This window comes from Propithecus coquereli, unplaced genomic scaffold, assembly GCF_000956105.1.
Source record: "Propithecus coquereli isolate 6110/MARCELLA unplaced genomic scaffold, Pcoq_1.0 Scaffold189, whole genome shotgun sequence".
NCBI lineage: Eukaryota > Metazoa > Chordata > Mammalia > Primates > Indriidae > Propithecus > Propithecus coquereli.
Window position 1 is genome coordinate 442,622 of NW_012143745.1, and position 15,973 is coordinate 458,594.

Consider the following 15,973-nt stretch of genomic DNA (forward strand, 5'->3'; position numbering starts at 1 on the left):
CAGAGACACCCTAACTTGGTGATGAAGGTGGTATGGCAAAACTACTCAACTACTGATTGATAAAACCAGTACTGATTCCCGTTTTACTATTTGCCGTGTGTGTGTGTGTGTGTGTGTGTGTGTGTGTGTGAGTGTGTGTGTGTGTGTGTGTGTGTGTGTCTGTTTGTCTATCAATTCTCTGAAAAGATTCTTAAAAGAAAGGAGATAAGGGAAACCAAAGCCCATTTGCACCCCTAATAACTTTAAAAACTAACAATACTAACAATATGACTCAAGATGTTGAAACCACATGGAAAGAAAGAGGTTTATAGTAGAAACAACTTAAAAAATAACCTTCATTTAGAGACATATCATAGGAGTACTTAAATGCATATGTATGCTCATTTTCAAACATTTTTTAAAAAATGAAGTTTAACATTTAAAAAACACTATTTTTAAAATGATCACTGTAATACTTTTAAAGTATCATGACATCCTTCTTAATCTTGCATCTAATTAGAGTGAGCACCTCTAATCCTTAATGGAGACACGGTACTAAATAATAGCAGATACAAGTCCAATACTCATCAACTTAAATAAATTTCTCTAGGAGCAACCATTCATTTAGTTTGTGAATTTTCTTAATAAAGTCTGTAATTACGAATAGTTTTCACAAAGATATACTTACAAATACAGTGTCACGGACAGAAAACTAGTAGTCAGGTACCAAATATTATATACATTACAATTATTTAGAGTGACCCAAGGGAAAAAAATTCTGATTACCTGGGCTTTTCTGGTACATCAGAAGGATTACTGCAAAATGGTTCCTGGTAAACAGTTTCAGAAAGGTCATGATCCAACAAAGTTGCCATTATTTCTTCCCTACTTGGTGGGGACATAAGTGGTTTTAGAATGTGAGCAGTGCGAGGGGTGAAACTGCCATTTTTAGATTGTGAGGGAGAGCTGGTAGACCTTGGTGAACTATCAGGAGTTGGTGTCAACATATCATTGTTTCTTGAAACATACAGTTCTAAATCTTCAGAGGCTACATCCACAAGTTCACCATCAGGGGAGGAGAGTATTGTAGTAAAAGAGGTATTAACTGAGTCAAGAGACTGTCCCATTTCTTTTCTGGTGTGACCTTGAATCCAGTCTGAATTGCTTGGCTGTGGGAGGCTAAGAAACACTTCTTTGCTTACTGAATTCCTATTCAATCTGGATTTTTCATTTAGACAGGCCTCTGCCTGCTGAACACAGAAAGAATCCATTATTGAATTAGACCGAGTGGTAAGAGGATGAAAACTAGTTTTCCACTGGTTGTGCCGATGATTCTCATTGCTATCTATGGATGATTTCTCAAAAAATTCAGGACTTAAAGTACCAGATCTAATCCATGAGGTTGAGTCTGAGACATGATGCTTATCTTCATCACATTTCTGGTTGTCATGACTTAAAAACTCATTTTTTTCTATAGCTTGTCCGGGAAAAAGATCCTGAACAGCATCACTTAAGAACTTTTGAGGTAAATTCTGATCAGCTGGGACAAACTGACTTCCAGAATAAAAGCTACAAAATCCAGTCTGACCTATTGTGTTAATATCAAAATTATAATTATGTTCAGGAGACAAACTATCTTCAAGTGAATAACAACTTTCAAAACCTGGATCTGAAAAAAAGGTGGGACTATCATCTGATACAGAGTTATCCAACTGGCCAGAGTTTTGTAAATTTAGAGAGTCTACTTTTAGAAGTTTGGGAATTTTTTCTTTAGGTTTTGTACTTCTGGGAGTTCGAGGTTTTCTTGGAGATGTTACTGATCGTGTCCGTTTATTTGCTTTGTTATGTTCAAGGGAACCAGAAATATTTTTGTTTGGTTGATGTTTATTAGGTAATGGGTCTTGCATAATATTTGCATTTTGTGCTTTCTGTTGTCTTTTTTGTAACAATTCTTTTAGAACTGCCAGTCCAGACTGTCCTTCACCAAATGCTGAATGTGTTGACACATTTTGATTTTTACACTGAGAAAGTGCTTTGGTTTGTGAAATTGCTTCTGACAATGACCTCTGTTTTACCCTTTCAGGTTTAAAATTTGACATATCTAAAATAAAGCCCCTTTGTTTTTGCTCCCATGCTATTTGTTTGATTGGACTTCTTAAGGAAGTTACAAAGCAATTATTAGGCATTTGGCTTTCCTCTGAAGCTGCATTTCCTGGAGAACAAGTTTCACTGTGCTTTGACTGTTCTGCCATGCACACAATCTGCTGCTGACTATCTTTGCAATGCAAAAAATTAGGGGCATATGCCTGGTCCGGCTTTGATTCTAGGGAATTGCGATATTCATTTAACTTTCCAACAGATGACAAATGGTTTTTTTGTATGTTTGAATTATCTTCTGTCTTTGGAGACATTATACCCGAAGATATCTGTGTATTCTGTGCTACCTGAGACAAATGGTTGGAAAGGTCAAATATATTTTTTTGAATCAAGGCTGATTCTTTTAGAGTGAACATAGCACTTTGATTATGAGACCTCTGAACATTAATTTTTGAGATTCCAGGTCCTACAGAATTACAGACAACTGATGGATGCAAATCATCTCGTGAACTGGGTAATGTTTGCAAATCTATGGACTTCTTGCTTTCTAAGAAAGAAGAAAAGCAGCCAGATAACTTCTGTTGTGTATTAATTCCAGTGGGTAGGGGAGCAGAAAGAGGATGATCTACAGCAGAGCCTGTTAATGGTGCATCTTTCTGTTTAAAAAGTAGAGAGCCTCCAGAACTGTTTGTGAGCTCAGACACATTCTGGTGTTTTAGCACAAACTTAACTTCAGCACCAGACTGAGATTTTATTTTTTCATCCTTAAGTGTTGTATGCTTTCTTGATGTACCTTTCTCATTTGTTTTTTGTTTCTGTTTTGCTCTTGGTTTCTTTTTTCCATCATCTACTAGTTTATTTGTCTGATTTCGTTTGTTCCTTTTCTTAGTAATTACAGAGGGATTAATAAGCTTTGCTTTTGATTTCTTAACCTGCGCTCTCGCTCGACTATTTTTTCCTATACGAGAATTAACAGTCTTACTATTATATGCATTAGGACCCTTAAAAAGCGTTGCTTCTTTTTCTGCAGCAGCCATAATTTCTTCAGCTCTTGGATCTGTGGGAGACCAGCAGCGAGGTGGAGAGGAATTTATGGGACTTGTGCTTCTCTCAGAAAGAAAACCTAGTTTAGACATAACATCACTATAATTCAAATCACAGTCTTCGGTTTCAGCATTATAAGATGGTGAGGGAGGAGAAAGAATAGCATGTGACCGTTTTTTTCGGAAAGACAAAGTTCTTTTAATATTTTCACTATTTGTCCTTTGTTGCTTACCAGTTTTTTTCTTAGCAGACTTATGTTTTGACTTTCTTCTGTGACTTTTCTTTGGTGTTAGTGGATAAATGGGATATTTGGTTGCAGGGGAGTCAGGAACTTTTGGCCAAAAATCCTTCAAAGGTGCAAGCTTTTTATATAGTTCTATTTTTTCCTCTGTTAATGTTACTTGTTTTTCTTTAGAGTCTATTTTTCCTAGCTTCACAAGCATATTTTTTCTCCCTCTAAATCTGTTAATAATAATATACTTTATGATGACAGGGGGCAGCTTTTTAGACATTTTTCTTCGTTTTCGAGATTTGAGAGTTCCATCTAAACTGTCACCAATTTCCATAGGATGAGGTAGGCTAATTTTTGAGTTGTGTGCTACAAAACTTGACTCGCTATCTTCAGTCTCATAATTTACCTTGCGTTTGGCTCTAAGTGTGTATTTGTTTCCATACAGTCCAAAGGACTGCTCAGTTTCTAAGGTTCCATCTCCAAAGTGACAGTCTATCAAACCATCTGTGGGTGTTTTATTTTCAAAAGCTCCATGAGTGGTTTTAATTAAATCACTGTCCAATACATTATCCTTATCAGGATTATTATTACAAGGATTATTTTGTATACAATTATCTTTTGTGGATCTAGTCTCATTACTTTTGGTAGAAGGCTCCTGATGACCTACAAGTTTCTTTTTACTCAGTTTTAACCGAGATGGTTTATTGCCAGGTTGTAGTTTGTATGTGACAGGAGATAGTTTCTGTGGTCTAGTAAGACAATTAGAAAGAACAACACTGGGAAAAAACATATAATGTGCTGCTTGCTGGCTGAGGCTTGGTTTTTCTGTTTTATGTTCTTGAAATTCTTCATATCTAATTTTAAGTTTATTTAGTCCACTTTCATCAGCAATGCTACTAAAAGAATGTACCATAGTTCTATTCTCCCCTGAGCATGATAGCAATTCACAATTTTCAGTAAATGGTGAAGGGAATAAACTGTTCAAAGCTGTGCTGTGTCCTTTTTCATTTCCTTCAGAGGATAATTTATTTTTTGAATGACTTAAGTCAGAAAAGTTGAAAGAGTTTTTGCCCAATGTATTCTCATTAGGGTGATGGTGCATATGTATAAAAGGGGCATCCTTTTCAATCTTTCTAATGTTTGTATACTTTCTACTTGGTACTTGTCTTGTAACAGATGGAATATCTTCATCATAATCAAAAATACTAGTTTCACAGGAAGATACTGGGAGGATATCTTTCTTATTACTCTCTTTATGAGAATTTTCTGAATGAACAGTACTGCTTAAAGATCCAGGGTATTTCATAGTGTAAGTGCTTTCATTTGTAAAAGAAGTGACTGGATTATCTAGACCTTTTTCTATGTTGTTTGGCTGTGAAAGGTCTTCAATTAAATCTTCCTTGTTCAAAACATGGGAAGAAAGGGCACTTGTGTGTTTACACTGAAAGGTAATCTTAGCAGAAGATGGGGGTTCTAACGTAGCAGCATCTTTGTGAAAGATGGAGGGTTTTACTGATAGCTTGCTCGTTGCAATCACAGAAGAGTGGGTTCTAGAATTTTCGTTGTTCAATGGATTGTCTGGAATGAGGGAAAAATGAATTTATTTCATTCTACTCTTTTAATTTTTGAAAATTTTCCCATACTAAGATACTATCACTATGAAAGATATTATATGAAGTTAAGTTTACATGTTTAAAACAGTTATCTTAACAAAAAGGTCACTCCCATCATTAAGATAATAACCTAAATAATCAAGAGTTAGTTATAATTATTTTAAATACATATTCCTTTGATCAGAAATAGATTATATTAATATTCAGTGCCTTTAGGGGAATAAGGGGAAAATACTGTCATCTTAAAATTTTTTCATAAAATAATATGCTTTACATTACCACTTCAAATAAGATGAGCGTATTTCTTACAGCTTCTTACGCTACTTAAATGTTAACATGATAAACTGATTAAAGTTATAGCTTGAAATCAGTGATCAACAAATGTTACATCCTCTTAGAAACGAGAAAGAATCATATATATCTACATTCTTTCAAAAGAAGTATCACCGTAGCCTCACTTAGCTAACTATACAGGAAGTGTTGTTATAGTTCCAAAATCAAATATATTTTTAGCTCCTAAATAACCAAATGCTCACAGTAGACTTGTTTACTTACCACTATTTTCATCTGCAGTTCCATCTAACTGAGGTATAGAAAGATTGGCTAGAAGCAAACTGTTATCACTCCATTCCATTTCTTCTTCTGAAGATGAGTCTTCATCTTCAGTTGAACTTCTGTGGGTATTTCTGCACAGTGATCTAGAGAATATCAAAATTCATCGGCGGGTATAATCATTAGAAAAGAGAATCTCAGATGCAAGTAATTTGTCTAATTTGTCTCTATAATAGTAAAACGCTAAAAAAGATCTGAAAATTGTAACTTTAAAAAGAAAAAGAGGCTGGGTGCGGTGGCTCATGCCTGTAATCCTAGCTCTCTGGGAGGCCGAGGCAGACGGATTGTTTGAGCTCAGGAGTTTGAAACCAGCCTGAGCAAGAGCGAGACCCTGTCTCTACTAAAATTAGAAAGAAATTAATTGGACAACTAAAAATACAAATATTAGCCGGGTATGGTGGCGCATGCCTGTAGTCCCAGCTACTCGAGAGGCTGAGGCAGGAGGATCGCTTGAGCCCAGGAGTTTGAGGTTGCTGTGAGCTAGGCTGACGCCACGGCACTCTAGCCCGGGCAACACAGTGAGACTCTGTCTCAAAAAAAAAGAGAGATTTACTTTGCTTTATTGTCTTACTTTAGTACCTGCAAAAAGTTATTATAAATAGACTTTATAATCCCTTTTATGTGAGCTAGAAAACACCATAATTCCTGCATTTATAGCTCTGTAATACTCTGGATTATCATATCTAATCATGTTCTTCCTTATATTATCCCTTTCATCCTATCCTTAGACGTACACATACAGCTTGAGTGAGAACTTAGTAATCTCTAAAAAGGTCTAGCATATTTTAATAAGTCTCCATAAATATGCAATTGTTACATTCTGAACTGACAAAAACAAGAACAAAAAGATGAGTGAGGAGGCATTTAGGTTAGGGCTGAAGAGAAAATATCAGGGATCAGAGAGGGGCTAGGAAGTAGTAAAGGTATTGAGTCAATCTGACAGTGACTATGAAGTATGTTATTGAGAAATTCAGATGGACGGTGAAGTCCAGATAGATAGTCTCTTAAGTTTCATCTCATATCGATACTAACTTTATACTTTCCCTTTTATCTGGACAGGCAAACTTTCTTTCTATCTATACACAATTTTTTCTCTCTCGGGTCTCAAAAATTTGAAAATGCATCCCTGTATTATACATGGAACAGTTTCTCCATTAAGCCTTTCCAAATCACAATTTGTCATAAAATCACTCCCTTAAGATCTGAAAGAGATACCAGAGGTCATTTAGTCCAACTTGCTACCCAATGCAAAAATCCTATTTTTAACAGACCTGACATAATCTCTGCTTTTACATTCTCTGTGTAAGGGGCTTGCTGTCTTCCAGGGTAATCTTTCCATTGTTAATGACTCTAATTGTTAGTAGTTATCTTCCTACATTACACAAAATCTTTCTTTTCAACTTTCATACATTATTCCTGCTTTTGTTCTCTGTAGCCATACAGAGCAGGTCTATGCCATTTGCCACATGATAACCTTTAAAATATATGAAGACATTTATTGCCTGTCTCATAACTCCTCTAATTAAACCAAACATTCTCTATTAATGTTCTTCAAAAGTCAGTGTTCACAGATCCTTCTAGTTTTCTTCCTCTCCTTTCCCTTTCCTTTACTTTCTTAGTATACTTAAAATATAGTACTTAGGGTGGAATATAGCACCCACTATACACAGAATTAATAATTCCTTTTCTAGACAACATGCTTCTACTATTCAATCTCTCCCTAATATATGTTAAGTTTTTTTTTTTTTTTTTTGAGACAGTCTCACTCTGTTGCCCTGGCTAGAGTGAGTGCGTCAGCCTAGCTCACAGCAACCTCAAACTCCTGGGCTCAAGCGATCCTTCTGCCTCAGCCTTCCAAGTAGCTGGGACTACAGGCATGCGCCACCATGCCGGGCTAATTTTTTCTATGTATTTTTAGTTGTCCGATTAATTTCTTTCTATTTTTAGTAGAGACGGGGTCTCGCTCTTGCTCAGGCTGGTTTCGAACTCCTGAGCTCAAACAATCCGTCTGCCTCAGCCTCCCAGAGTGCTAGGATTACAGGCGTGAGCCACCGCGCCCGGCCTAAGTTAAGTTTTTTTAACCAAGGTTAAGCTGGGCGTGGTTTTCACAGAATTAGTTTAGTCAATGAACACACAAGCATGAATTTAATCATGGGATAAACTGTGCCTGTTATTATAGTAGAGACTATGTCAGAGAGCAGAATATAACATCATGTCTGAAGATTTTCGTATCCCAATTAAGTAGAAAAATAAAAACCTATGTTATATACAAATGAATATTGAATTCATAGATTACCCTTTCACCTTTCAGTAATGGCTTTGAGGTCAAAAATTTCAAACATAGACTTTAAAAAAGTTTTAGTATACCTTACAAAATTTAAAGAAGAAGGATACTCAATCTTTCAGGTTCAGAGGATTAATTTTTTTCTATACACGGAGCATGTAGCTCAGGGGCAGAATCAAATCAGTCAAATTCACAAAAACTGATCTAGAAAACCACAGTGCCATCTTAATCATTTACTTTGAGAAACAAAACAGAATACCAGTGTTTGCTTCTGAGACTCTTTTATTTTATTTATTTATTAATTTTTAATATCTAATTCCTTTACTATAATCAGACCTGGAAGCAATTCCTCATCTTCAGCTGACTCTATATCTTGTTGCTCCAATTCACAACGGTACAACTATCCGAGCCATTCTTTTTTTCAAGTTCTGAGATAAGGAGGCACTTTGATTTTGCCCCATTTATCACTCTCACTGTATATATAAACAGATGACTTCTAAAAGTTAGGTTAATCTTTTTAAATGTAGGATCACTTTATTTTGCTTAGAATACAAAATATATGCCATATGAAAAACAGACCACTACTTAAAAGAGATTTAAAAGAAATCAATTTAGTCTATAAGGAAATAATTTGTGATTAAAGAACAATAACTACAAAAGAAAGTTATTAAAATACCTGAAATAACTAAAAAGTTACCTCTTTTTGGCACAATGTTCTTCAATATTGCTGTCCCATCTCTGGGACATCACCAAGCTAAGCTCCATTTCCTCTTTTTCAATCTGTGGTTCATTTTCTTCATCATCACTATTTTGGGGATATTTATTATTTCCAAAGGAGTGACATGGCGATGGCATCCTATTTCTTTCCCCCTGATATCCATCACTTTCCAAACCAGCAAGAAGATGTACCAGAGCCTCATCAGGACTACTGTCCACTATAAAATAAGTGAAGCAATCACTAACAAGTAACTTAAAATTTCTAAATAATCCAATGATTCAATTATTGGATCAGTTATAAAATAACAACATCATAGCTGCTGGCAGATGCTAAAAGAATACAGTTGGTGCAAAGGCTCAGGTGGTCATGTAGCTCTCCCATCAAAATGTGATCCTTGGATCATCTGTATTAGAATAATTTAGTGCAATTATTAAAAATAAGATTCTCAGACCCCATCATACATCTAGTGAATCAGAATTTCTAGGGTAGGACTCAGAAATTTGTGTTTTCTCGTATTTATTTATTTTACATATTGAGGTCTTGCTATGTTGCCCAGGCTGGCCTTAAACTCCTGGGCTCAAGCAATTCCCCTACCTCAGCCTCCAGCATAGCTGGGACTACAGGTGCATGCCATTGCACCTGGCAGGAATTTGCATTTTAACAAGCTAAGATCTTAGTACACACTTAAGCTTGAGGAGCAGTAAACCAAACATGGTCAAAAGTATTAAAAATAAATATAAAACATATAATAAATATATGAATTAATGCTAAGGAAGTACCTTAAAAATTATACATGTAAACATCTTATCCCATACTTAAGCTTTATTTAGTTCACAGAATAATCAAATGAAATCTGTAGTTGGAAAATACAAGAGAGCTTTAAAAGTGGTCAACAGTATTATACTATACATATAAAACCACTTCATACATGTTAGGATTGCTAAAATCAAAAAGACAGATAATATCGAGTGTTGACAAGGATGTGAAGAAATTGTAATTCTTATACATGGCTGGTCAGATTATAAAATGGTGCAGCCATTGGTTGTTGCTCAAAATGTTAAATAGAGTTACCATATAACCCAGCAATGCCACTTTCACATATATATCCAAGAGAATGGAAAACATATGTCCGCACAAAAACCTGTGCATGAATAATGATAGCAGCATTATTCATAATAGCCCAGAAAGCAGAAACAACCCAAATATCCAACAACTGATGAATAAACAAACAAAATGTATATTATCCATATGATGGAATATTACTCAGCAAGAAAAAGGAATGAAGTACTGACACATACTACAACAACATGGATGAACTTTGAAACCATTATGCTAAATCAAAGCAACCAGATACAAAAGGCTATATATTATATGATTCCATTTATATGAAATGTCCCAAATAGGTAAATAGAGCAAAAGAGAAAATAAATTAGTGGTTGCCAAGGGCTGAGAGGAAGACTGGGGAGTGAATACTAACGGGTTCAGGGTCTCTTTTTGGGGTGATGAAAATGTTCTAAAATTAGATAGTGGTAATGGTTGCAATACTCCATGAATATTCTAAAAATCATTGCATTGTATATAATAAAACGTAAATTTTATGGTATGTGAATTACACCTCAATAAAGCTGTTATTATTTTAAACAAGATTAGGGAGATGGAAATTTGTTGTAATCTACTACACAACCATTTTCTCTGTAATAAGGTAATACATTACTCATTCACTAAAATATCAAGTTTTAGGTTTTCTTTGTTGACATTAAAGAAATTGGTTCAGTTATGCTACCCAATGTAACACAAAATGAAAATATTTGCTTATAAGAGCCATTTTGGCAATGATTCGTTTCTTAAACCTAGAATTAGAATTCGTTTTTTTCTGCCTCATACTTTAAAAAAATTAGCAGTAGCAAATGGATTATAGATATTTTCTTCTCAGATTTTTTTTGAGACAGAGTCTCACTCTGTTGCCCAGGCTAGAATGCCATGGCATCAGCCTAGCTCACAGCAACCTCAGACTCCTGGGCTGAAGTGATCCTCCTGCCTCAGTCTCCCGAGTAGTTGCGACTACAGGCATGGGCCACCATGCCCGGTTAATTTTTTCTATATATTTTTAGTCGTCCAGCTAATTTCCTTCTATTTTTAGTAGAGACAGGGTCTTGCTCTTGCTTGGGTCGGTCTCAAACTCCTGAGCTCAAAGGATCCACCTGCCTTGGCCTTCCAGAGTGCTAGGATTACAGGTGTGAGCCACTGTGCCGGCCTCTTCTCAGATTTTTGATAACATTGAGATTGCTTTTTTGTAACATTAGGCAAGGTGGAATTATATCTGCTAATGATATATTTGTCTAATGCAATGAAATACAGATATGCTTCTCTAACTCTCCTCTTTTTAAATACCTTAACTTTTTCTATGTCCCTCTCTTAACTGTTTACTTTTTATAACTAGAATACAATTTAAATACTTTGGTATATATATTAATTTATTCAAATTGAGAAATGGAACATTTTAGATTGTAAACCTAAAATTAATTTTTTAATGTGTTCTTAGGATGATTTCTTTCTCGATGTGGCCACTCATTTAAAAAAGAAAAAACAGATGCAGTGGCACACACCTATAGTCCTAGCTAGCTACTTGGGAGATTGAGGTGGGAGGTTCCCTTGAGCCCAGGAGTGGATGGACATGTTAATGACCTTGATCTGATCACCATACATTATATGCATTGAAACATCACTATGTATCCCATAAATATGTACAATAAAAAAGAAAAAGGAAAAAAAGAAAAAGTTCCCTACTCCTGTTTAAAATGTTTTTGAAATATGAGTGTGTACAATAATTTTGGTATTGTTCACAATCAGTCAATTTATGTTCCATTCAGATGAAAATGTAAATAACATAGAGAAGACATTACATTGAGCTGGGATTATATTTGGTGCTATAAAAATGAAAAATAGAAAGTGAGAAAGGAAAGAAACATAAAATCACTACTTCAAGCAAAACAAGAGGCATGAAGCTTAATAATAACTCACTTTATGCAACAAAATATCAAATAAATTTCTGTAAAAGATGTCAGTAAGTTAGGCTAAATTATTGAAAAGAAATCTTGTAAATGGTTTACGATGCTAAGGAAAATGTATTTAGTATGATGCAAAAACATTTGGACGTAACTATCATATGCTAAGCTAGCCAAAAATTAATGGCCTGATGCTGGGCACAATGGCTCATGCCTGTAATTCCGGTGACTCAGGAGGCTAAGGTGGGAGGATCACTTGAGGCCAGGAGTTCGAGATCAGTCTGTCTCTTAAAAAAAGAAAAAAAGTAGCTAGCTGTGGTGGTACACGTCTGTAGTCCCAGGTACTGGGGAAGCTGAGGCAGGAGGATCACTTGAGCCCAGGGGTTCAAGCTGCAGTGAGCTATCTCATGCCACTGTACTTCAGCCTGGATGACAGAGAGAGACTCTGTCTCTTAAAAATTAAAAAAAAAAAAAAAAAAAATGGCTTGAAAGGAATTGTCCAGTGAGATTTCTGATACTTGCCAAAAAAGAACCAATTATAGTGTTTTATTAATGTACTTAACTTTGGAGAATATTAATTCAAAATAAGTGCATTTTTCCTCTAAAGCAATATGGCTTTCCCCCAAGCAAAGTAAAATTTTAAAAAATTATTCTTTCACAATTGTTTTTTAGAAAAAGCTGTGTAGAAAACAAAAAACAAAGCTACTTAACTTAATGCAAGGTTTCATTTTTATATATAGTATTTAACATTCAAAATTAATGTCTTCAAATCAAAGAAAAAAATACCCCCTCTCCCAACACACATTTTCACTGATTTAAAATCCTGAATATTTATAGTAGCACTGTTACTTACTGAAAACTGGTGACTCACTCAGTCTTTGGGTCAAAGGCTGAAAAGTCTGACTATTTTCCATGAGGTTCAAAATTGCTTCTTCATTAATAAGGGCTTCCTCCACTTTGAGTCTAATGTGACCTTAAGATGACAAAGAATACAAAAACATTAAAGCAGTGGCCTAAATCTGAAACTCATTGCTTAAAATTTGTGTAAATTAGGAAGCATTACAATATAAACCTATTTAAAATTTTGAAGTGTTAATGACATATGTTAAATAAAAACATAATAAAATTTAATAAAAAGCCAAAGAGATATCTAAGCAGTCACATGGATTAATAAAAATAAAACAAAATAAAACAAACCCTGAATCTATGGAACACCAGACATTTACAATCTCTATAGCCTCTCCAATCCTACCTAGTATGTGTAGATAGTTATATTACTTTGATAAAAATTACTGCATATTAAAATTTACAAAGGGGAAAAAAAGGACAAACTATCTTATTTGAATAATAAAACTCTTTATTCTCTATAATTCAAAAACAAATAAATTCATTTTCCATTAATTTTATATTTCTCAGAGAGCTTTCATTACCTAAAAATATTAGTCTTTCAACATGTGATTTTTATAGGTCTAATAGAGGCATTATATAATTTTAAGAACAAAGATAAAATGAATCCCATATTATAATTCAGCCATATAGGAAAGACAGAGAATAGAAAGCACATAGTATTAGGAGATAAAATGACTACATACCAAAAAATGGCAGGCAGTTACATGAGAGGAACTGGAAAACATTTCTGTTTTCCTGTTTCAAATATATTAAGTCAGACTTAAAAATTGGCCAGGCGCGGTGGCTCATGCCTGTAATCCTAGCACTCTGGGAGGCCGAGGCGGGTGGATCCCTCAAGGTCAAGAGTTCGAGACCAGCCTGAGCAAGAGCGAGACCCCCGTCTCTACTAAAAATAGAAAGAAATTATCTGGACAACTAAAAATATGTGTATAGAAAAAATTAGCTGGGCATGGTGGCGCATGCCTGTAGTCCCAGCTACTCGGGAGGCTGAGGTAGAAGGATCGCTTCAGCCCAGGAGTCTGAGGTTGCTGTGAGCTAGGCCAAAGCCACGGCACTCTAGCCCGGGCAACAGAGTGAGACTTTGTCTCAAAAAAATAAAAATAAAAAAATAAAAATAAATGCTTTCAAGCTTTTAAAAGAGTTAAAATCTTCAGGAAGAAATACTTTTGAGGTAACACATCCTAGGACATAGCTGGGCTAATGAGGATTGTTTAATCAAAATAAATGAACAAACAAAAAACTAGAAAGATAGCTTATCCTAAAACAAAAAACGATTGAGAGGATCAATAAAACAAAGATGGTTCCCTAAAACTAATAATAAAATAGACAAGGATGATCAAAACAAATTATAGAGAAGGCATAAGTGAATTATATTGGGGGCTGGTTGCGGTGGCTCAAGCCTGTAATCCCAGCACTCTGAGAAGCTGAGACAGGAGGACCGCTTGAGCTCAGGAGTTCAAGACTAGCCTGAGCAAGAGCGAGACCTCCACCTCTAAAAAAATAGAAAATTAGCCAGGTGCACTGTTATGCGCCTGTACTCCCAGCTACTCGGGAGGCTGAGGCAGGAAGACTGCTTGAGCCCAGGAGTTGGAGTTGCAGTGAGTCATGATGACATCACTGCACTCTACCCAGGGTGAAGGGGTGAGACTCTGTCTCACACACACACAAAAAATTATCTTAGGAATAAAAGGAGGAGTGCCAAAGGGAAAAGGAAAGATGTTAAAATAATACTATGACCAACCAACTTTATAATAAAAATATGGAAAAATCAGATAAAATGGATAATTTCTTAGGAAAAAATATGACATAAAACATGACTCAGGCAGAAATAGAAATCTTGAGTAGAAATATAACTATGGAAATTAAACTAGTAGTTTAAATCCACCCCCTTTAGAACTCCACCCTCCAACACACAAAATCTAACCACACAAAACTGTACTAAGTCTAGATGATTTTACAGATGAGATCTATCAAATTTTCAAGAAACAGATTATTCCAATCTAATACAAATTCTTAAAAAGAGAGTTGAAAAAGAGAGAAAGCTCCACAACTCATTTAATGGAGCAAAGTATGGATCTTTTTCAATTATTAAAAAAAGCTAAAATTGTAAACAAAATATTAGCAAAGTATATATATCAATGCTTAAGAAAACACACATTGAGACCAAGAAGGGTTTATTTCAACAGTGCAAGGGTAGTTTAACATTAGAAAATAAAAATTATTTTAATGTAACCCATCACATTAAAAGTAAAATAGAAAATCTGATTATTTCAATAAATTCAGAAAAGAACATTTGGTAAAATTTAATATACACTCATGACATTAAAAACAACAAATTTCTTAGCAAACAAGAACTAGAAGGGATATTAACATGATTAAAGTATATCTACTATCTGTAGTAAATTTCATTAATGAAATATAGAAGCATTTCATTTAAAGTGAGGAGAAAGACTATTAACATTTCTACTTAACATTATCCTAGAATTCTGAGGCAGTGCATTAAGACGTGAAAAAAAAGTATTAACATAATAAAGGAAGTAATAAAATAGCTATTTGCAGATAATAAAAATCCAAGGGAAAATACATCTAAACTATTAGCACTAATAAGTTGTTGGATACAAGATTGATACACAAAGGTCAGTGAAGTTCCTAAATACTAGCAAACAGAAGATATAATTTTTTAAAGATAAAATTTACAATTGTGACAATTATAAAGTGCCTAGAATACATATAACACAAAATATATAATAATTTCACAAAAAAATTAAAAAAACTTTATTGAAGGACATGAAAAACCAAACAAAATGAGAAATATATCCTGTTTATAGATGAGACAATTTGATACAGAAAGACAAAAAATGTTCTCAAACCAATCTATAGATTCAATTAATTCCCAATAAAATCCCAACAGGGTTCTTCACAGAAACAAAACAATCTGATTGTAAAATTAACTCATGGGAGAGCTTTTTTAAAGGATCAAGAGTAGACAATTTTGGAGTGGAATAAAGAAAGATTTGCCCTGACTAGATCTTATAAAACAATAGTAATCAAAATAGTGTGATATTAACATAGGAGAAAATGACAGAGATGGGAAATTCAGTGTGAAAGAAAACTCTATTTAATAAGTATGTCTGCACAACTAGCTAGCTCACCAGATACAATTAAATCCTCACTATTTATAAAACTAAAATTTCAGATGAATTAAAGACCTAAATGTGAAAAAAACAAATTGTAAGCACACAAGTCTTAAGGTGACTACTTAAGAGAAAATTTTCATTATATCAGGGTAGGGAAGGACCCATAAGCCAGGTACAAAAACCAAACCATAAAGGAATATTGGTGAACTCAACATTAAAACTGAAGACATGCAAAATGCTAAAAAAAAAAAAAAAATAAATTTTAAAAAAAGAGGGGAAAAGAAGCTAATATTTTTCTGAAGATTTCTATAGGATAAGTCTAGATGGAGAGAAAATATCTCTA

The 15,973-nt window shown here is 34.5% G+C and overlaps 1 protein-coding gene across 1 annotated transcript in view; it reads right to left on the reverse strand.

The window, feature by feature from the left end:
* Nucleotides 1–15,973, reverse strand: part of REV3L (REV3-like, polymerase (DNA directed), zeta, catalytic subunit) — a 178,973-nt gene that overhangs the window by 62,438 nt on the left and 100,562 nt on the right. The window contains exons 10-13 of the mRNA XM_012642842.1: nucleotides 12,438–12,557; nucleotides 8,559–8,796; nucleotides 5,521–5,663; nucleotides 766–4,930 (exon numbers count right to left, since the gene is read on the reverse strand). Coding sequence (XP_012498296.1) covers nucleotides 766–4,930; nucleotides 5,521–5,663; nucleotides 8,559–8,796; nucleotides 12,438–12,557 — 4,666 coding nt within the window. The remainder of the gene's footprint in view (nucleotides 1–765; nucleotides 4,931–5,520; nucleotides 5,664–8,558; nucleotides 8,797–12,437; nucleotides 12,558–15,973) is intronic.